The 22525-nt window shown below is 38.3% G+C and overlaps 2 protein-coding genes across 2 annotated transcripts; one reads left to right on the forward strand and one right to left on the reverse strand.

Annotated features, from left to right (window-relative positions):
* Positions 1–236: 236 nt before the first annotated feature.
* Positions 237–8784, reverse strand: LOC134497181 (vomeronasal type-2 receptor 26-like). Its single transcript, XM_063302856.1, has 4 exons — positions 8677–8784; positions 6702–6941; positions 1824–1950; positions 237–1138 (listed from the first exon to the last, which is right to left on the reverse strand). Exons 1-4 carry the CDS (start codon positions 8782–8784, stop codon positions 237–239), a joined length of 1377 nt encoding a protein of 458 aa, XP_063158926.1.
* A 5282-nt stretch (positions 8785–14066) lies between these two features.
* LOC134497182 (vomeronasal type-2 receptor 26-like) lies at positions 14067–21773 on the forward strand. The gene is made up of 3 exons (XM_063302857.1): positions 14067–14357; positions 19157–19283; positions 20872–21773. Exons 1-3 carry the CDS (start codon positions 14067–14069, stop codon positions 21771–21773), a joined length of 1320 nt encoding a protein of 439 aa, XP_063158927.1.
* Positions 21774–22525: the final 752 nt, after the last annotated feature.

Raw genomic sequence — 22525 nt, forward strand, 5'->3', positions numbered from 1 at the left:
AATATGATTCAGGTTCTAAGAATGTGGCCAAATTTTGCTATACTGTTTGTAAAGCCAGACCCATTCTTATTGCATCCATGACCTTGCTATAAACTATTCTGTTTCATCTGCTGTTAACTTGTGTTCTGCTTGGTGACCATAATAAAGTAAAGTCAGGAAGTAAGATCTTGATATCAAAATCTCAATAACAAGTGCCAGAGATTTCAGTGAAAACAAATTATAATGTATCAGAGCTGTTAATTTTTTTGCCTTCTTATTTGTTCTCTATTGTTCAGTTCAGGCCTCAACAAAATTACATAGCATTTAGGAAAAAAGATACACCCCAGTAATGCAGCACTGGAAGTCAAGATGGAGAAGACCTCCACAGCCACCATGGCTTTTCCCTTGGTACTCAGGTAGGTTGGAACAAAGGACACCCACACACTGCAGAAGGCCAGCATACTAAAAGTGATGAACTTGGCTTCATTAAAAGTGTCTGGTAGTTTACGAGCTTGGAAGGCCACAATGAAGCTGGCAAGGGCCAAGAGACCCAGATAGCCCAGGACACAGGAAAACATGAAGACTGACCCTTCATTGCATTGCAGAATTATTTCTTCAGTTGCAGATTGCATGTCTAACTCAGGGAATGGAGGTGAGCTTGCCAACCATGCAATACAAATGCTTGCTTGAAAAGAAGAGCAGGAAAGGACAATAGAGTTAGTAAGTCTTTTTCCCATCCACTTCCTCATGTTGGAGCCTGGCTTTCTGGCCATGAAAGCCACAATTACAGTGATGGTTTTGGCTAGTATGCAAGACACAGCCACAGAGAAGATGATGCTGAAAGTTGGTTGTCGGAGGAAGCAGGTTGTCCTCCCTGGTTGGCCCAAGAAAAGCAAAGAAGTTGGGAAGCAGAGTAGAAGGGAGGCAAGGAGAATGTAAGTGAGATCCCGGTTGTTGGCTTTGACAATGGGGGTGTTTCTGTGCTTAATAAAAATTGCAGTTACCAAGGCTGTGAGGAGGAAGAAAGAAATGGCAAGATATGCTAAACTAATGCCCAATGATTCTTCAAATGTCAAGAAGCTTAGAAGTTTGAAAATGCATTGGGTTTGCTTCTTTCTTGGGTATTGATCTTGTGGGCATTTGAAGCAGTCATTCATGTCTGGAAAGAAGAAGAAAACCAAATTCTCACCTTTTACTTTCACACAGACCTTCAGCGAGGGAGAAGGAGACCCCTCACTTCATCACACTTGCCATCTTTTATCTTTATTTTGTATGCTTTATTGACTTTATTGTAATTCCTTTCTTTGATTGTTGTGAGCCACCCAGAATCACTGGGAGTTGGGTGGCATACAAGTTAAAACACTCATCATCATCATCATCATCATCATCATCATCATCATCATCATTTTATTTCATGTCCAAGTTGTTACTGCTATGAAAATTAAGGTTCCTATAGCCTAAATCAGGGAGGTCAAAAAGACAAGATAGCGATTGTGATGATGTGATCAAAGCCCCACAATTTTTTTCCTGTGTATTGCATGCAACATGTATATAAAAGAATGGGGTTTCAGCTGTGTAATCACAGCTGCCATTGTGACCTTGCAACCCTCAGCAGATGCCTCAGAGGCTCCTGAATAATATATGTGCTTTTTTCTAGGAACTATTTTGTTCATCCATTACTTTTCTGTTGATAGTTTTCATGCAAGAGAACCCCAGGCTGTTCAATTTCAGTTTTTGCTCAAACTTCTAATAATGTTTGAGCATTGAGCAACTCATTTTTTTTGTTTGTTTTTTAATTCAGTCTGTGAGATTGCAGGAGAAAAGCAGATGATTACATGACCTACCACTCTCATTTGAAATCTTTCCTTCTGAGCATGGAGTACAATCATAACAGCAAAATTTCTCTCCTTCCTTCCTTTTCTTATGATAACCAGGACGGCAAAATTCATTGCAGACTGAAAGAGGCATCACCTACTTGTTAAAACAATACAGGTTTAAATGAGATTATGTGCATATACATGTATACATAAATGCAGACATACAGCACTCAATAAACACTGTTCCCTTTGAGAGTAAGCAACGTTATGCAAAGCAAATAAACAAGAGTAGGTAGCAGAGGAAATTAGATGAAGAAGATAAAATAAAACAAAATCTAACTAAATCTCAATTATACCAGCATTATTTACTATATCCACACCCTTCCAACTTTGCAAACTATCCTTGTTTCCACCATTTGCATGTACTGATCCATACATTGCCTTGGGGTGGGGGGCAATTTTTCAGTTCTCTTTTGGGGATTCTTATCTATGCCATCCAGCCATGGCATCTTCAGTCTTCCCCTTCCTCTTAACCCATCTGCTCTTCCTTCAGGTATTTATGTTGTGGTTCAGTGCTAGATCATTCTCTCTATATCAGCAAACCAGCTCAAAATAGTTCCTTATACTGGTTACTCATTTTTGCATTTCCTCCATATTCCATCATCCCTCGTGTCTTCTTTTTGACTACAAAGAATTTTAAAGTATCATATTCCTACTTAATTCAACTTACTGATATGTTTCTCCTGACCTAATCAACTCTCATTTCCATAGAACAAGATGGGAAGAAACACACTCTTTTAAAAGACCACTTCTGTTTTTTTCAACAAAAATTCATTCATTGCAACAGGCCACATACTATCCAATACCTTTTCATGAGCCCTTGTATGTCTTACAAGGTCCCCATCCATTAGTAAACACTCAACCAGTGTACACAGATTTCATCTTTTTTTTAAAAGATCATTTATATATAGCTTGTTAGATCTGTTAGTCTGCAAATCAAGACTCTGTCTCATAAAACTTAGTGATGACCCTAGAAAACATTGACAAGATTCTCCCAAAAGACTATAATATTTCTTCAGGATGTGAACAATATCCACTCTTGTGATTCAGTTGTGGGAAACGTAAGTAATTAAGCACCTCAGATTGTGTCTAGATTTAATCTTATTAAGATGCCTGATAATTAACCCTTTTGTTCTGCAAAAAAAGCAAAGGATTGAGTTCAGATATACATTTGGAAAAAAGAAAGATAACCCAATATTTCCAGAAGCAATACCTGCTTAAAACTTCTGTGCCACACAATGATCTTTTCATTGATTGATTCATTTTTTTCCAGAGCTTTGGGATCTACTTTTCCAACCTTTATTCTCTGGAAGGAATTATTAGGAAGAATGACCATTTTGATTATTTCAAATCCAGCTTCCATTTCTTTGTTTTCATTGAACGACAAGGTATCTCCTGCAGAATTGTTGAATGAAATCATATGAAGAAATGGGTGGAGCTATTTGGAAGAAACAAAGAAAGTCTCAGGACACAACCTTCAAACGACATTGAGCTCATTTTCAACACTGTGCTCACTTTCAATGTTGTGCTTTCAACTTTGTGACAACATTGTCCATGTTCTTTTATAAAAACCTGATGCCATTTCCATACCATCTCAGTGGTAATTATGGGCCATACAGGAATGATTAAATTGTTGTGTTGCTGGAGAAGTAATAAGAAGAGTAACTGAAATACATTCATTCATTCATTCAATTTAAATTGCCACCTATCTCAAATTTGTAACTTTGGGTAGCTAATTTTGACTTTGAGACAGGATTTAATATTTTTAGGGGTCCATGTTATTTTGAACTACATGCATATTATATGGGAATTTACATCTGGACAATAAAATGATTTCTATGTGCCATTCTCATTGTTAAAAGGCTGGTCCTTAACCATTAGAAAGATACCTAGATGATTCCTGTTACTCAATGGATTGAAGATCAGATGTCACTTACAACTTAAGGAGAAGTTGCTTCCACATACAGGTTATGTGTGGATGATTACAGTAAAATATGGTCATCTTTTACTGAAATGTCTGTGTACATTTTTCTTATCCCACCTTTATTATTTTTTTATAAATAACTCAAGGCAGGGAACATACTTAATACTCCTTCCTCCTCCTATTTTCTCCACAACAACAACCCTGTGAGGTGAGCTGGGCTGAGAGAGAGTGACTGGCCCAAAGTCACCCAGCCAGCTTTCATGCCTCAGGTGGGACTAGAACTCACAGTCTCCTGGTTTCTAGCCTGGTGCCTTAACCACTACATACATGAATGAGCTCATATATACATCAAGTAAATAATTATGTTTGGCATACTCTTTATTCTTTTTCTTCCTTTTTCACCCTTTCCTTCATTTTATTAAATACATAAAGGAATTAAAAAAAAATAAGACAGGATTTTTTATCGGCTAAAAGCTAAATAATTAACATAACTGATGCCTAAGAGAGACAGTCTGGTGTAGTGGTTAAGGTACTGGGCTAGAAACCAGGAGATTGTGAGTTCTTAACCTGCCTTAGGCACAAAGCCAAGGTGTGACATTGAGCCAGTCACTCTCTCTCAGCCCTAGGAAGGAAGCAATGACAAACCACTTCTGAAATCTTGCCAAGAAACTTCAGAGACTTGTCCAGGCAATCTCAACACTGACTTGAAGGGACCAAAAAAGGAACAAAAAGAGGGGGGAAAAGAGAAAAAAAGATGCCCAACTTAAACTCTTCAAGAAAGCCAACATTATTTACTAATATTACGTTGGGTTTATCAATGACAAGACTGATGAAAACTGCTGGCCAGAGGTCAATACAGACTCACTAGTTTGAGACAGGCAGCAATATAAATTGAATGAATGAATTAATGAATGAATAAATGTCAAAAGTGTAAGTGTAATCAGATCTTCAATCCATTGAGGACTCACAGAAGTGACTTGTGACCTTCCCTGATGGCTTCCCCAAACATAGCTCTCTGTGACTTTGTAATTGTGATGCACCAGATCATGATCACGTGACCATGGGGATGCTGTGACAGCCAGAATTCTGAGGACCGGTTGTAAGTCTCCCTTGTTCAGCCCCATCATAACTTTGAATGGCCTCTGAACAAGAGGCTGTAACCAAAGGACTACTTGTGTTTCCCACCTTGTAATATCCTACCCTGTGCAACACTTTTTCCCTGGAGGTATATATGGCCCCAACCTTTCTCACTTTTCACAAGCAAATTAAACTTTATTTCAGCAAGCCTTTTACTCCAGCTTTTCTAATTGTTGGCTTTTGTCATATTTACGTGGGATTGCATTCATGTTATAAATTTGTGTTTGACTGTGCTCTATCCCTAGAGTACTTGGGATGTGGGGAGTTACAAATCTTGTTAAATAAATTGTTGTTGTGGGGAAAACAGGAGGATGAAGGAGTAATAGGTTTATTTCCTGGCTGGAGTTGTTTATAAAAATAATAAAGGCAGGACAGAAAATAAATAAAATAAATGGCTATTTTAAATGAACAGGCGAATATGCATTTTACTCTCATGAAGACTCCCAATGATCTCTGATATAGCTTCATGTAGCCAACAAAAGGAAGTACATAGTAGAATAGAAGAGGACCAAAAGGGATATCCCATTCTAATTATAGAAAAAATGCAAGCCCCTTGTAAGTAATACATAAGATGATTTTTTATCAGATTCAGTGAGGAAAAAGTTGTAAGAAGTATAGTACTCTAAAAGGTAAGGATTGGAAATATTACCTGCCAAGGCTCCAGTTCTTGAAACCTTACTTGCTGGACTCCTAACTTATTTCTTGCTATCTCCACAGAGGTAATCATGGTATGTAAAGCATGTGCCACAATGTAGACAGCATTGTATATGCTGTAGCTGTGGCCACTCATACGCATTTCAAAGACTGAACCTGGAAGGTTCTCCACATCCTCTTCCCCAGTGCACATTCCTTCACCCTTTTCAAGTAGAGCAGAATTTGAGACTATGCAGTCAAAGGCTTGCTCCCAGAAGTCCTTCAGAAAACCATTTCCATGAGTCCAGTCAAATGTAATGGCCTGAATAAATTCCCTGAAGCCTGCAAGATCTTTTGAGTGAATGGTGAAGGAAAGGGCTCCTTGGAACAGCTGGAAATCCCAACCCTTTTGCAGGCCTGTTTCAGTGAAGTCAATTTGTGTGGTCATGATCCACAGCTTCCTAAATAATGTAGCTCCCTTATTTTCAGGGATTCCCAGAAAAATAAAATTTCTCATCCATATCAAGGCCATAGATTCTCCATAGAGAATAAACGTAGTTGTTTTATTATCTGTAAGGACTACATAAATATTAGCAATTATAGCATTAATTTCCTCAATGATTTTCTGATCCAATCTGGCTGTTTCTGGAATTCTTTTTGTGAAAGCTGAGCAAATCCCATTCTCGGAAAACTTTGGTTCCAAGGCTCTCAAGAAATGGTCTCCACTATCATCATTCACAACAAAAAGGCCCACCCATGTCCATCCAAAATGTTGGAGCAAAGACACAATTGCCTGATATAGAAAGACTTCATTGGGAATCACGCGATAAAAAGCCTGAGTTGTATAAATCTTCTTCTGGGCATATGACCCATATGTGAGCTAAAAGAAAATGTATAGATATTGTTGAATGAATGTGGAACATTCTACATGTGGTTACAGGACTATCTAGCTACAGGGAAAGTTAAAGTTAAGCACACATTGAATTATGTCCCCCACCCCCCTAGTTAAAGGAATATAATGCAATTTCTGAGGATGTTCTGTGATTTTTTCCCTAACTTATTCTGAACCAAATGCTCCATTCCAAAGTGAAAAACAGAAGAGAAAAAAATAGTAACTGACAACAGCTCTTCATCCAAAGCATAGATCCTACCTGTGGAATCTTGTAGAGACTTAAGATGTCTGCCATATGGAAAGAAGTATCAGATCCAAGTCCCCCTATGATGGCTACAAGGTTCTTCTGGGTGTCACACTTGTAGTTGGGGACAAATTGATGCAGTTTGAAGAGGAGGTCCAGAGTGGTCCGATATGTCATTGCTGTGTCATAGTAGCTGTCATAAATGTGGAAACCAAGAGTAACATTGGCCAATATCTTGGAATTCTCATTGATCTCCTTGACGGCAAAAGCCAGAGCAAGGGTGTGCTGGTAAAACTTGGTCACTACACTGAAAATCAGATTAATTTACTATTTCAGAAGTTGATAAACACCATCTTTTCTAGGAAAACATACAGCTATGTAAGTTATTCACTCTGCTTTGACACACTTCACTCATATAGGCTTATTTGTACAAATAATATTCCTCCCCCCCTTTTGGGCGGAAGAGGGCTTTCCCTTTCATTAGATATTTCTCTGCCCATTATTTGACTACACCATGAATCTGTTCATAATATTCTAGGCCATGAAAACTTAAAAGATATAATTCAGAAATTTCCCTTCCTAAACAAGGGAGAATAAAGAAATTGATGGTCTAAATTTAAAGACATTCTAATACATCATGTCATAAACAATTCTTCAGATTTTCATATTTGGCTTTTGTAGAAAAAAAGGACTAATGCCCTGACATATTTCAGATTCTACATAGCTACAGCCAGGTGAGTCACTCTTATTCATGGTAATCTTAGGTTAGATTCACAGTTTTATTATTTTTTCTCTTTAGTACATATCTGCAAGACTAAAGCTGGACTCCTGTTGACTACATCAACAAAAACACACAATTTTCATGGCAACAGTATGAACATGGATTGCCCTTTCCTTCCACTGGATTTTTTTTTTTTCTTCCCAATTTCTCAGTCTGGCTTACAATCTTTGGATTACCTGCTTGTCTCCAACCCAATTGTTACCCAGCTCTAGTCCTGCAATTCTGCTTTCTCTTTTTATGGGGATAGTTGTAGAAAGATGGAGCTGGTCTGATGCACATTTATACTGTAGGTCTATAAAAACATGGCCCTATTTTTAAAAAAAAAAAAATACTTAAAATCAACATTATGTCCTCTGTCTTCAAGGTTCTGTGGGTAAATTCAGCAAAATCAAGGCTCCCCTTTCAAATTAATCTGCTAGTCTGCTAACCCCATTTTTTTTTAAAGTCTAAAGAATCATAGAAAAGTCCAACATTGCAAAAAACTGTATAGAATGCAATTGTGTCAGCCCAACAAGGTAGACCAGACTAAGAAACCAATGCTGTATAGCTGAGGAGTATTTTCATTATGGCAACTATAATAAGAGGTGCCTGCAAGTCTGAATCTGCTTCCCACTCCCTCATTTTACCTTTGTCAGAACCAGGAAGGGGCTTTTCTGAGACGTTTTCTCAAGTTACTTTCTTGGGCCAGGCTCAGGCCCCTCCTATCTGACCATCACCTTGCTAGTGGCTAGTCTTCCTGTCCTTCAAGGCCATTCCCTATGCCCTCTATAGCATGACTGAATGTGAGTTTTTAAGAAAGTTTTAACTTTGGCTGAAAGTTCCCCTTGAAGGAAAATTGATTTTTACAAACATGACAGGAAGGAAAGCCCAAGGGAAAGAGCAGCTTATCTAAGCTTTCCATCAAGCATCCAATATTTTTTATACAGAATTCTTAGGATTTGCAATATGGATGAGATCACATGAAGCAGTTGTAAAAGTAAAATAAATAAAGTAAAATATATAAAATATAAAATATAGTAAAATAAAATAAAATATAAATCCTTACTTTGGAACCTCAAAAATCTCCTTAGAGGGATGCTGCTTAAAGGAAATTTCAAGAGCAACATACATAATTTGAGAAGCAATCCCACCAATGATGAGGCCACCTGGTTGGTACCATTCGTGTGGGACAAGGAGGGGATCATTTTGTGGGCAGCTCAGAGAATTTACTTTGCAGGCTTGAAGCAGCAGGAGCACCACTAGCATCCACAAGGGAGCAGCCCGGCTGCCCTTGAGCTGCAGGTTCTCTTGGGTCAACCCACTACAACAGCCTGACATGGTTAACACCAAGCTCTGTCAAGGCCACTTCGTCCAATGACATGCAGAAGCCTTACTTCATGGCAGTGCAAATTTGTATCCAAACCACCAGAACCTAAAGCCAGCCCTAAGTCATTTTCTTCAAGAAGTAGATAGAAGTCCTGGAAGAACTTCTCCTTGTCCTATCTTATATCAGAAGAACACAGGGGTTATTCATTTATTTTTTTTATAAAAAATGTTAGACATGTTTATTTGTTTCTGAAAGACAGTGAGCATCTGAGAGAGATGGGCAAATTACTATCCTTAGAATGATTCCAGTGGGCAGTAATTAGTACTGTGACACTAAGTTATTATTACTTTTTTTTCCCCTCCAGATCTGAACCAAAGTGACCTCTGCTCCTTCATGGCCAACAAGCAAGAATAAAGCATAACCCAGATTTCAGAAAATCTAGGGCATATTGTACTTGATTGGCCCCCAAATCTACCCTTCTATCTCCCTGTCCATTTCCCCCTTTGTCACACCTTCCTTCTATTTTACCAGCCTGATACCTGCCTTTTCCTTCTCCGTTATCAATCCAATAAACATGGTGGGCATCTGAGGGGAAAGTCAGTGTCTGAAGTCACAGGTAATCTTAATCCATGTCTTGTTAGTGCCATCATTTGTTGAACATGTAAGAAACAAACCCTAATCTAACCTGTCCACCACTATGACATCTCTCTTTGTCTTTGCTTTGCACAACTGTCTCCTTCATTTGAAATTGTGGTAGGTGCACAAGCTCACCTTCAAACATGCTAGGGAACCATAGATAAGCCATGCTTTTGCTTTTTAATTTGCTTCTTTATATACAGGTATTCCTAAACTTGAAAACACAATAGGGACCAAAAAACATGTCACTAAGTGGTGTGGTCGTTAAGTGAGTCATCATGTGACTGCACCTGATTGTACATTTTTTATGGTGGTTGTTCAGTGAAACACACATTTCCCTATTGATTTTGCATGTCAGAAGCTGGCTGGGAAGGTTGCAAATGGTGATCACAGCTCCCTTCATCTCTTTTTTTTTATCCCTAGCCCCAAACACTGCTTATTCACTCATCCAACTATGGCACAGATGGCATCAGTTAATTAACAAGAAGCTGTGGTTTGAAATTGAAAGAGTTTATTTCTTGACTGTCCGTGAGCACCAGGGAATACACAAAAGGAACTAATCCACATTATGGCTAAGATAAATATATCAACTCAGTTGATGGGAGTTTAGCCGTAATTCCAGTACAATTTGCCTAACATTGATAAAGGCATGCAGGATCTGGACCTGGTATTGATCTGTAACTCTTTTCACACATGGATGTTTAGTGGTTTACCAGAGCATCAACAAAAATACCTCTACACAGATTGCAGTTCCTGGAAGTTAGATGGAGAAATATATTATTTTTTTCTTGGCAACAGTGTAAAGGCTGAAAATCTGTGATGCTTTTGAACTCCGAGTTAAGCTTCTAGCCTTAGTTCCTGAGAACAAAGATGGCTTAATACTACTTAGCTACTTAGTTCAGCATAACTACTACAGGACAGGTCAAAAGATGGCAGCCATAGTAGCATGACCAAAGCCTCTCCCTTCTGTATATGCAGGCAACACTGATGAGCACACAACATGGCTGTGGCTCTGAACATGCTGATGGAGCCCCTGTCTTGCTCTGGACATTCCCACCCCCAGATTGGGAGAACAGTATTTAAAATATAGAACAGGCCATAATGAAATTTATATGTTGCTTTGCTTCAGTCATATTTCAATTTAAGGTATAGGTTAATTAAAATTCAGTACAAAAGTACATTTTAGTCTTTAATTAATTATTTCCTCCTTCAGTGATGGCAAAAAAAAAATCATCTGGTGTCAATATTAAGGATCCTAAAATGCCCCTGAAAGCCAGTTTGGTCTAGTGGTTAAGGCATCAGGCAAAAAACCAGGAGAACTTGAGTTCTATTTCCCCCTCAGACAAAAAGCCACCTGGGGGAACTTGGGCCAGTGACTTGTCCAGACAGTCTCCAAGACCTGCACACTATTGGACAGATTTAAAAAAAAAATGCTGCTTCCTGCCTGGAATGAAATGATCATGTATGGTTTACAGACAGCTTGGTCTGGATTCATTGAGGACATTAAGCTAGAGCAAAAGAGACGACTCAGAGGCTCAAGAAAAATAATTCTACTATGGAGAATTTATGGTGGGATAAATTCATCTACGTTACTGCTTGCCTTCACTGTCTTTCATGTTTTCCATAGTAGACTAATGACCAAATGTTCTCTCTGCTGAATTTTCCACAAGCAAGCTTCTAGGGTTTCCACCTCTTCTCATAATACCCTAGGTCACACTTACTTTTCTCCACCTTATCACCAACCCACGTTCAGTTGTCTGTTGTACTCACCATGTTGCCACTTTATTAATGGGCACCTCCTCACTCACTCCCTGACTCCCTCCTCCCTCCTTTCCTTCTGTAATATACAGTAACTGGGTACATGACAATCTAAAAAACTTTTTTTAGGAATATATAGGCAGCTAGAGGCGAGAAAGAGGAAAAATCAACAATTATTTGGGATAACAAGCTTTATATTGCTGACAGAGGCATTTAAAGGGAAGCAAGCGATGGTGGTGGGACCAATGATGAAAGAAGTATTCCACCATTAAATCACAAGTTGGATCACTTTTGTACATGATTTCTGATATCACACGTATACAAAAGGAACAGAGCTTGCAGAGTGACACTGCTTTCATTTTTTTATGAAAACACCACATCCAATGAATACCAGTATCCACTCAATCAAAAGTTAAAATTCTGGTGGTCTGAGGATCCAGTGATGCCCAGTAAGGAAGGATTATGTATAGTATGAAACAATGGAGACCTCCAAATGGTTTCTTTTCCATTTGAGAGAAACTCCAATCCAAAGGAGGTAATTAACTAGTGCCCTCCATATGTCTTGGCCTATAACTCAATCAATGAAAGGCATTTGTTTATTGTGGCATATAAGTGTTATGAACAAATAAACTCAAAGGAGGTGTTACAAAAATGGCAAATGATCGAGACTGAAGGGTCTGTAGATGGCACAAGGTTGTCTAATCCTTCTGTCCTCTATATATAATCTACAGAAAATGGGCCTTCTCTCTTTCTGAAGTAATTAATTAAATGTAAAATCAAGGTATTAGGCTAGACACCAGAAGTTGGGGAGTTCTACTCCCACCTTATGCACAAACCCAGCTGGGGGACTTTGGATCAGTCATTCTCCCTCAGCCCTAGAAAGAAGGAACAGGCAAGACACTTCTGAAACTCATGGCAAGAAAGTTGTAGGGCAGGAACTTGAGCAGTCAAAAATTGACTTGAAGGCACACATGTCCAACTATGCTGAAGGTGTCTGATGCCCTCACTGTCTTGCCTTGATATTTTGAGAGTATTGAACAAAAACATAATATGAGAGGAAGTTAATGTAGTCAAAAATTGACTCTTTTTTTTAATCGTATGGCATAGCAGTTTGGTGTTCATGCTGCTTTTTCTTGCTGGGAAATCCTTGTGAGGTCCAGCAGCCAGATGTGTAGACTAATTAGCTGTGAATAGTCACATTGCCCAGGGTGCACCATGAGGAGGTGAGTCTACATTGCATCAAGTTGGGTTGAGAGAAAATGACTGGCCCAAGGTCACCCAGCTGGCTTTCATGCCTAAGGTGGGACTAGAAATCATAGTCTCCTAGTTTCTAGCTCATTGCCTTAACCACTAGACCAAACTGGCTCTCAAAAAATTGACTTGAAGACACACGTGTCCAACTATGCTGAAGGTGTCTGATGCCCTCATTCTCTTGCCTTGATGTTTTGAGAGGATTGAAGGAAAACCTAATATGAGAGGATTCTTTCAATGAATCATTGGATTGAAAGCCAACTGTGACTTTGCAGAGAGTAGAATTTGCTAATTTAGGTCAGTTCAGATAGGTGAAGGGATTGATCAATGTACTCCCTGCACCAGTTCCAGCATTTTTTAAAAATATTTCCTACACAAAGGCACACCACAGGAGCCCCAGCCATTTACCTATCCAGTTGTGATGATAAACAGCAGAGTCAGGAAAAAAAAAAAAAGGAGGGGAATCTGTTTATAATGAAATAATCTGCTTGGTGACAGAAGATAATTACAGTGGAGAAAATTATTTTCTTCTTCATGACATTGGGAGCTTGATGCATCATCAAAAGTTATTATAAGCACCTCTATAGGTGCCATTTGACACAGGGGTAGGAACAAATTATCTGTCTTATCTGTTAAGAATATCACCCCTTTATTGTGTAGTTGTGAGGTCTCACGTACATGCCAAGGTTATTGTTCAGGATTAGTTTTCTAATAATTCTCCAGACATTTATGATGCTGTCTTTAGTTGGATTGCAGCTAGTGAGATGATTGATCACAGGGGGGACTCCACTTATGAAGATTCCTCACTGACTGATATCAAAAGCCAATTCAAAAGTGTTACTATAGCATATTAGCCAGTTACAATGAAGTGCCCCACAACAGATCCTCTCCCGGTTCCTCATGAGCGGTATCAGCCAGGTGGCCTCCTCATAGGTGGAATGCTCTCTCAGATGCTCTATATGTTAAACCAAGCTTACTACATGGATCATCCGTTGCAGGAGCAGAACTTTGATCTTCCCATGTAAGGAGCTTTAATTGCAACTCAAAATTTACTGTAAAAATGGGTTTCTACCATGGTTTCCAAATAGTCTTTGAAGAATTTTACAGATTACATGACATTGATAAAAAGGAAACTCATAAGGACCTCTGTAGAAGGAATAGATAGCAAGGAGCGGAGGGGCTGATCTCAAAATTTTCCCATATTTTCAAGAAGTCAGTTTTCTGATTCTTACTGAGAATTACTATTACAGAGAGCTCCCCTTGATCGTAGGAAGAAAATGGATTGGGCAGAGTACCCCATTTATATGTTTTCCAGAATTCTAATTGTGTAATGTAAATTTGTATCTCTAGTCATGGTTTAAATGATATCATACCAAACTGGTCTATCCTCCAGCCTCATGCAGATTGTATGAAGAATATTAGAATGAATAAAATCATATGATTATGCCATCACAAAAATGCCTGCAAAGGTGGGTTTTCAGAGGTAGATACAACTGTAAGGCATAAAAATGGGCAGAGTGTCTTTTTTTTTTTTTTAGAAAGGAAATATAAAGTTGGATTAAAAGAGAGTTCAATAAAATGGACATTTGTTTTGGAGAATTCAAAGATAAAAATTTCTAAAACTGCAATATGCTTCTATGTTGACAGCATGGTGACCAAGTTCTACCAGCATCTCTTGGCCTTGGTGTTTGCTGTAAATGAGGTAAATGAGGATCCCCACCTTTTGCCCAATGTCACCCTTGGATTCCATATTTATGATAGCTACTATGATGCAAGGATGGTCTACCGCAATAACTTGGATCTCCTCTCAAAAGCTGACCGGTTTGTCCCCAACTTCCACTGTGGGGTGGAGAAAAACCTCATAGCTGTCATTGGGGGGCTTGGCTATGATATTTCCTTCCACATGGCAGGCCTCTTAAGTCTCTACAAAATTCCACAGGTAAGACATTTCAGAGGTAAGGGGAAGTTCAGTGTTTTTATATGCCTCCTAATTCCTCTTTCTCTTGGACCTCCCAAACTTGTTGTGGCAGAATTAGTGGGACACACCTGAATCAAAGAGGAATTAATGATTACAGTCCTATCTAAGGAGCCTGGTAGTCATTTCTTGTCCTTTGCTAACTTTTTAAAGACTTCATAATATTTATCATTTAAGATTGGCCAACCGCTGACTTTTCTGCTCTACCTCTAGGCTTCTAGGCTACAACAAAACAGGAAACTGTTGAGGGAATCCCTCCCCTTCTGATTTTGCTTCTCTGTACAAGTCATTTCTGCTCTCTCTCTCTTACTCATGTGGGCATCCCAGTCTCTTTTCGGTCTTCTCTTTAGATTTATTTACAATCACTTCTCTTCTACTCCTCACCTGCACTAGGAAACATCCATTTCTCATCTCCTCTGATCAGTCTACCTGGAATTACACCTCCATCAATAACATGTACCTTTATACAGGCTGGCAGTAATTTGAGTGAAGGGTATTTCTGTTTCTGCAGGATGATCTTAGTAGAGCTCTCACTTCCACCTTACGACTATGATAAGCCAATGTTTGAACAATGGTTAGTGTGGGCAAGTCCCTGATATTAATGAAAAATATATAGACTGTGTAAATGTAACAAAAAAGAAGAACATCTCTGGCTTTATTTTATTTTATTTTTGCTCACACTGCTTTCCTGACACAATAAGGTTATAATCATCGACATATTTCCTCCCAAATATTCAGGGAACTGGACTGCAAAGGGCAAGCATTTGTTATTACAGTACTGAGAAACAGAGGAAAAAGACAAATATATTTTAAGTCAATCAGCACTGTGCAAACATTAAACTGAACATTAAATTATCCCCCTTAGGAAGGGGAATAATTTAATCTCATGGAAAGAGCTACCTAACTTATTACAAAGTTTGTTATAAACAGTTCAGTCATACTGTTCATATAAGAGGAGGATATAGAGATCATTCTGCTAATTTTCGACGTTCAGTGAAGCATATAAATTAATATTCATTTCCCATACCCTCATTATATTCATAATCAATGAGCATGGAGTCTAGTCATTAAGTGATAGAGATGGGGGAGAGTGTGCGAAATTTAAATTTAAAAATTCAATATTTTAGAAACCTGGGATCAAGCATCCTTCAAAACTAGAGACAAGAAAATTGGAAAATTAGTTATCTGCTTATGGGAAATATCCAGAAGTCATTTTTCTATTTTACTAAATTCAGATGGGAAAAAAAAAAAAAATCCCATTCCAGTTTTCCAATATATACATTTTCACTAAGCACATTCACCCATTTTCTGTGAACTGAATCTGCTGCCTAAATGCTGTGTATAAAAAGGCACCTACTGAACACCATCCATCAGTCCATTCACTTTCTTAGTGGTGCATGTTTATTTCTTTGCTTTTTGTATATTCGTAATCAGTGAGCACGGAGTTTAGACTTTAAGTGATAGAGATGGGGGAGAGTGTGCAAAATTTATTCACCGCCCATCCACATGTGGGGGAGATGGGCAGTGAATAAATTTATAAATTTATAAATAAATAAATAAATAAATAAATTTAAAAATTCGACATTTTAGATACCTGAGATCAAACATACTTCAAAACTAGAGACAAGAAAATTAGCAAATTAGTTCCCTGCTTAGGGAAATATCCAGAGGTCACTTTTCTATTTTACTAAATTCAGATGGGAAAAAAAAAAAAAATCCCATTCCAGTTTTCCAATATATACATTTTCACTAAGCACATTCACCCAATTTCTGTGAACTGAATTTGCTGCCTAGATGCTGTGCATAAAAAGGCACCTACTGAAAACCATCCATCAGTCCATTCACTCTCTTACTGCTGCATTTTTATTTCTTTGCTCTTTGTAGCTTACATATGGCTCTTTTGCCCCAGAAAAGAAGTATGAAACTGGGACACCTTCCTTTTACCGCATTGTCCCCAATGAAGCCCATCAGAGTTTGGGGATTATTCATGTGCTACAACATTTTGGGTGGACCTGGGTTGGCCTCTTCATTGTAGAGGATGACAGTGGAACACTTTTCCTGCAGAGCTTGCAGACCTTGTTTTCCAAGAATGGAATCTGCACAACCTTCATTGAAAGAACTCCAAAACAAGCCTACATATACAGCTATGGAGAATCAATGGAAACAGCACAAAAATATAATCTACATGTGACACAAGGAGCATCCAGAGTCTTTATTGTTTATGGAGAAACAACATCATTCATTTGGTTGTCCTTGATATTAGACACAGTCAGTAGTGAATCTGAAGAACTTTTCCCGGTTGGGAAGGTGTGGATCATGACAGCCCAGATTGATTTTGCATTAATGAGCTTCCAGAAAGGCTGGAATTTGCAGCTGTTTGGAGGATCCATTTCTCTGACAGTTCAGTCAAATGAAATTCAGGGGTTCCATGCATTTCTTCAGAGGATTCAGCTGTCTGGGACACAAGGAGACTTTTTTCTCCAGGAGTTTTGGGAACAAGCTTTTGGATGTCTTTTCCCAAATTCCACAGGAACATTAAAGGTCAATAAGACATGTACTGGAGAGGAGAAGCTGGAGACCCTTCCTGGTCCTTTTTTTGAAATGGCCATGGCTGCTCACAGTTACAGTATCTATAATGCAATCTATGCTGTGGCACATGGTTTGCAAAACATCTATTCATCCTGGTCCAGAAGAAAAGCAAAGATGGGTAACCATGATCTTCATCTTCAGAAACTAAAGCCTTGGCAGGTATTTTCTCTTCTATCAGTTGAATAAAGTGATACTAAGGTATCAAGGATGAGATGATGCAACCTCTGTAGGAGCAGAAAATATTCTATTCCTATTGAAATATGCAGTAAGATATGACATATTTGATATATATTTACAATGCTTATTTATTATATTATTAATTTATTCGATTTATATTTTGTCTTTTATTCAGGAGCTGAAGGCAACGTAGTACTCCCTCCTCTTATTTATCATAACAACAATAAAAATAATTTGATGATGTTATTGAGGCAAGCACGGAGTTATTAGCTCAGTCACCCAGTATGCTTCCAAGGGTGGAAGTAGATCAGGCCTCCCCAGTCTAAAATCTTAAATATACAGGAACCTTACATTTCTTCAAAAGTACCAGAGTCCAATAGCACTTTAGGAGATTAGTTTTATGGAAAACAGAACAGAGTGTGATTTCTGAGAAAGGAAATTTAAGCCACAATTCATTAATGTCAAGACTAATGCAGCTCTTGGTTATAGTGTCCACAATATTATCAGCAAAAAATCATATAAAATATCTACGGGATTATATATCTTTAAGAAAAGCTGTCACACAGAAAACTCAAGGTAACTCATCTTTCCCCTCTTGTTATATGTAGCTTCATCAATTTCTTCAGGACATTTCATTCAACAATTCTGCTGGAGATACTGTCTTTCTGGACAAGCATGGAGAGATGCCAACTGGCTTTGAAATGACTAACTTGGTCGTCTTCAAAAACCACTCCTTCCTTAGGCACAAAATTGGAAGGGTAAATCCTCACATTTCTGATGGGAAATATGTAACTATAAAAGAAAATGAGATTGTTTGGCACCAAGGATTTAACCAGGTAAAGTATAATAGATTCTAGTTGTTCCTGGTTCCCATGATTTCTTATGTTCGTTTCCAGAGGCAGAAACAATCATGGATATATCCGTCCATTATACCCTTTGTGATGAATCCCATCCTAGGAATCCAAATGAGAAAATAATTAAGTCTGAAGGATTTTCATTTTTTACATTTTGATTTTTGTTCTCAGAAATCTAAAATTTATTTATTTATTTATTTGTCAATTTTTTCACCACCCATCTCCTCCCACCAGAGGGACTCTAGGAGGTTTACAGCAAATAGGTGGTTTACAGCAAACTGCTACCATAAACCAAATAAGACCAAATGTCTATGCATCTCAGTATTGACTGATTTAGGGATTGATTGATTTTAAAGCTCCTATATCTTGTCTTGTCTTGAGGAATCATTGTGGTATGTAGAGCAATCCATCCTTCATTTTTTTCCTGAAATGCAAATTTCTGGAATAGGTTGAGCTGAAAACTACTGAGCAGACCAGAATCACTCAGAGAACTTACAATTGATTCTGTTTCTCATTTCTCCAAGAACTAAAAAACAGTCCTGAAACTGTATAGCGGACAGGCTCTCATAATAATGTTACTTTGCTGTTAGAGATTCATTAGGATTCTATCAGGAGTATTCCCACACTTTTCTGAAACTCTGTGCTTTCCTATATCTCTCTTCTTTTCTACCATTGAGGTCAGAAGAATAGCTGAGCCCACATTCTTTTGTTTTATGGTTGTACCTTGCGGTATTATTTGCATTGATTAAATTTTTATTGGCTATGTAGAATCGTGTTTAGCAAGATAGGCAGCCATGTAAATCAATTAAAATACAATGGGATGCAAGGTTTGTGAAGTTATGATTTCATGGATTTTTCTGGTGCATTTCTTTCTAGACATGTCAGGTTCATGGGTATCAAGTTATCGATAACTTATTCAGCTTTCCCTCTGTTAATTCACTAAAATATTGGAGAAGACTATAGAAAGTATATGCTAGAAACTAGGGAATGGTTTGTATCCCTCTGTCCATCTATACCTAAAAGTGCTCATTCAATAGTAGCTGTCTGAAAGTTGGACCACAGGGCTACTAAATAAGTTAACAATGAAATACTATTCTTCATCATTCTTTCACTCCTGAAGCTTTTTTTTTCCCCTATGGACAGACACAGCCCGTGTCTTTGTGCAACCACCCCTGCCTCCCTGGTTATCAGAAGGAAAAGAAAGAAGGAGCAAAATTTTGTTGTTACAATTGTGTCCCATGCCCAGAAGGGAAGATTTCAAACCAGAAAGGTAGGCATTTTCATATGCCATCCAAGTAATCATAGGTAGCCTCCCCATTCTGTCCTCCCAAGGAAATGCCTATTTCTTTTCAAGGTTACTATTCTGATGGGAATTCGCAGGAAAAGGGTCTTTGGGGACCCAAAAGGTACATAGAAGACAGAGTTAAGAGACAATATAAACTGCTGCAGGAAAAGGGGACAGGGAAGAAATTAGGATTAAATGGCAAAATATAACTAGGGAAGACCAGAAGAGTCACATTTAGGTCCATGAATCAGGTTTAATGCCAGAATGAAAGAAGTGGAGAGTGGGATATAGAAACATGGAAAGTGATCAAATACACATATTTCCAAAGAGTTCATCAAGGTGGGATCTATAAGAATTGCTTGAACTTCTTTCTGCCAGGTAAGACTGTAATCTCCACCTGCTCTTGGTTTCTCCAGTACTGAATAATAACTTTAGTTTAGGAGATAGAAGCATTTAAATGGGATAATCAATGGAGTAAACAGCATGAAGGAAGGTGTAATGGTATGAGGAAATGACCTTGGGAGGTGGGGCAAAGAGACGTCAGAATATGGACAGTATAGCCTGAAACAGCATAATGGGGAGAGAAAGAGACTCAGAAGAGACCTTCTCCAGTTTCTTGGATTGTAAAGGAAATGCTGGAGGAGAACTGTACTTTCAGACTTGGAAGATTCTGTCAGTGTAGCTTCACAATAAAGTGGAATTATGGAGTCCTTGGTGCTCTCTGAGCCTTGTTGTTTTCATGCAGGCATTCCATTGCCAGCTGGGAAACATCTTCAGTGCACTGAAGATCTTGCCTAGTCTGGCAATGAAATGTCTAAAGGAAAAAACAAGGGTCAGAGAGCACCAAGGACTCCACAGTTCATCCCTGAGCTACAAATATTCACTTTGGAAGTGGAATTAGCTCATATGGATTGATTCCTATCCAGTTTACACTGAGAGGCCACCAGAAGGAGAAGGAAAGACATGTTTTGGAAAAGACTACCCAGTGGAAATTTATTTTCTCACCATCATTTATATGCACTTAACACTTATATGGAGATTCATAAGAATGCCATATTTTCCGACAGTAGCCATTCTCAGACCAGTATTTATACATACTGCATATATGAATGCAACAATACAAAGACATCATGAATGTTATGCCTGTATTATTATTAATAATAATAATAATAATAATAATAATATTATTATTATTTAGAGAGAGAGAGATGCCTGAAGAATTTCTATACTGATGATTTGAATATGATGTGAAAACTTTTCTAAGCCTTTAGGAAGAGATTCACCATTTCTCCTTTCTGAAAATTATTTTATGACAAAATTTGTAGCAACCCTAGAAAACATACAAAAGAGGAAAGAAATATATCAATGCAGGAAATAAACTGATTGGCAAAAACAAAAGCATAAAGAAAGATGCTTAACAAAATGCATCTCCCAAAACAAAAAAATACAGATTGCAAATTCAAAGGAAAAAATGTACCAGAAGATATGCATTCCTTTATGAGGCAGCTAAGACTGGGGCATTCAACCAGTAGTATGAGTAGGATAATGTGTGATTTGTGGTTCTTTTCCCTAGATATGAATGACTGCTCTGAATGTCCAGAACATCAGTATCCAGGAAGGCACCAGGACCAATGCATTACCAAAACTTTAATTTTCCTATCCTATAAAGACCCTTTAGGAGCTAGTTTAGCAATTCTCGCTCTATCTTTTGCCCTCCTCACTCTCTTCTTGCTAGGAATTTTCATAAAGCACAGAGATACTCCAATAGTCAAAGCCAACAATAGGGAACTCACCTACACTCTCCTTGCATTCCTGCTTCTTTGCTTTCTCTGCTCTTTTTTATTCATTGGACGACCTGGAACCGTAAGCTGCCTTCTGCGACAAGCAGCTTTTGGCTTCATCTTCTCAGCGGCTGTTTCCTGTGTGTTGGCCAAAACCATCACTGTCATTGTGGCCTTCATGGCCATCAAACCAGGGTCCAGCCTGAGAAAGTGGCTGGGGAAAAGATTGGCCAGGCTCATAATTCTTTCCTGCTCCCTTCTTCAAGCAGCCATCTGTGTAGTAGGGATGGCCATCTCTCCTCCTTTCCCAGATCTGGACCATAAGACCCTAATCACTGAAATTATAGCTGAATGCAATGAAGGCTCTGCCAACATGTTTTACCTTGTCTTGGGTTACCTGGGCCTTCTGTCCATCATCAGCTTCATAGTGGCTTTCCAAACGAGGAAGTTGCCAGATAACTTCAATGAAGCCAAGTTTATCACCTTCAGCATGCTGATTTTTTGCACTGTTTGGTTGTCCTTCATTCCAGCTTATTTGAGCATCAAAGGGAAGTACACAGTAGCTGTGAAGATCTTCTCCATCATAGCATCCACTTTTGCACTACTTGGTTGCATCTTTTTCCCCAAATGTCACATTATTGTGCTGAGGCCTGACTTGAATTCCAAGGAGCACTTGATAAAAAGGAAGACTTAGAAACTATTCATTGATGTATCTTTATTTTGGAAGTTCTGCCTCTGGCATGGAGATCAGTAGGCCTGAATACATATCAGAAAATCCCACCCACTGGCCTTTGGGTTCCAAATAAAAGGCTGGCTGAGCACTCCTACATATATTAAGAAGAACCTGAACCTACTGCATGAATCATCAATTCTCCCCTTTGAGGGGTAGATGAATGGGGGAGATTCCTCCTCTCTATGTATTCAAATTAATAGCCTTTTTATGATTCTACATTGTAGAAATATATTCTTTGGTACTATATTTGTTTGATTCTTTTTGCTATTGTAATCATCTTTTTGTATGGTGGAACTATAAGGCATTCAAATATGGTTGGTGATTAGGAGTGCAACTCAACTCCAATTGATCAATCAATCAATCAGGAAGTTTTAATCTTTCAGTTTTTGCTCAAACATATAAAATATATATGACCATCTCATTTTTTTTTTCGAATTGTGCATGTGAGATTGCAGGAGAAAATCAGCTGATTACATGAGCTACCACTCTCATTTGAAGTCTTTGCTTCTGAGAATGGAGTACAATCATAACAGCAAAATTTCCCCCTTCATCCATTTCTTCTGACAACCAGGATGGCAGAATTCATTGCAGACATCACCTACTTGTTAAAACAACAGATGTTTAAATGGTATTATATGTATATACATGTATACATAAATACATACATACAGTACCCAGTAAACACTGTTCCCTTTGAAAGTAAGGAATGTTAT

This window comes from Candoia aspera, chromosome 4 (genome assembly GCF_035149785.1).
Source record: "Candoia aspera isolate rCanAsp1 chromosome 4, rCanAsp1.hap2, whole genome shotgun sequence".
Classification (NCBI taxonomy): Eukaryota; Metazoa; Chordata; class Lepidosauria; order Squamata; family Boidae; genus Candoia; species Candoia aspera.

Bases quoted from the DNA above. Each gene is read 5' to 3' on its own strand.
- LOC134497181 (XM_063302856.1), bottom strand. From the start codon at position 8,784: ATGTCAGGCTGTTGTAGTGGGTTGACCCAAGAGAACCTGCAGCTCAAG. The intron at 1,951-6,701 runs GTAGGATCTATG...TTTAACAAGTAG, and splicing joins GTCTCTACAAGATTCCACAG to GTGATGCCTCTTTCAGTCTG. The intron at 1,139-1,823 runs GTAGGTCATGTA...TCTTCTTTCCAG, and splicing joins AAAGATTTCAAATGAGAGTG to ACATGAATGACTGCTTCAAA.
- LOC134497182 (XM_063302857.1), top strand. From the start codon at position 14,067: ATGGTGACCAAGTTCTACCAGCATCTCTTGGCCTTGGTGTTTGCTGTA. The intron at 14,358-19,156 runs GTAAGACATTTC...CCCTATGGACAG, and splicing joins GTCTCTACAAAATTCCACAG to ACACAGCCCGTGTCTTTGTG. The intron at 19,284-20,871 runs GTAGGCATTTTC...TCTTTTCCCTAG, and splicing joins GAAGATTTCAAACCAGAAAG to ATATGAATGACTGCTCTGAA.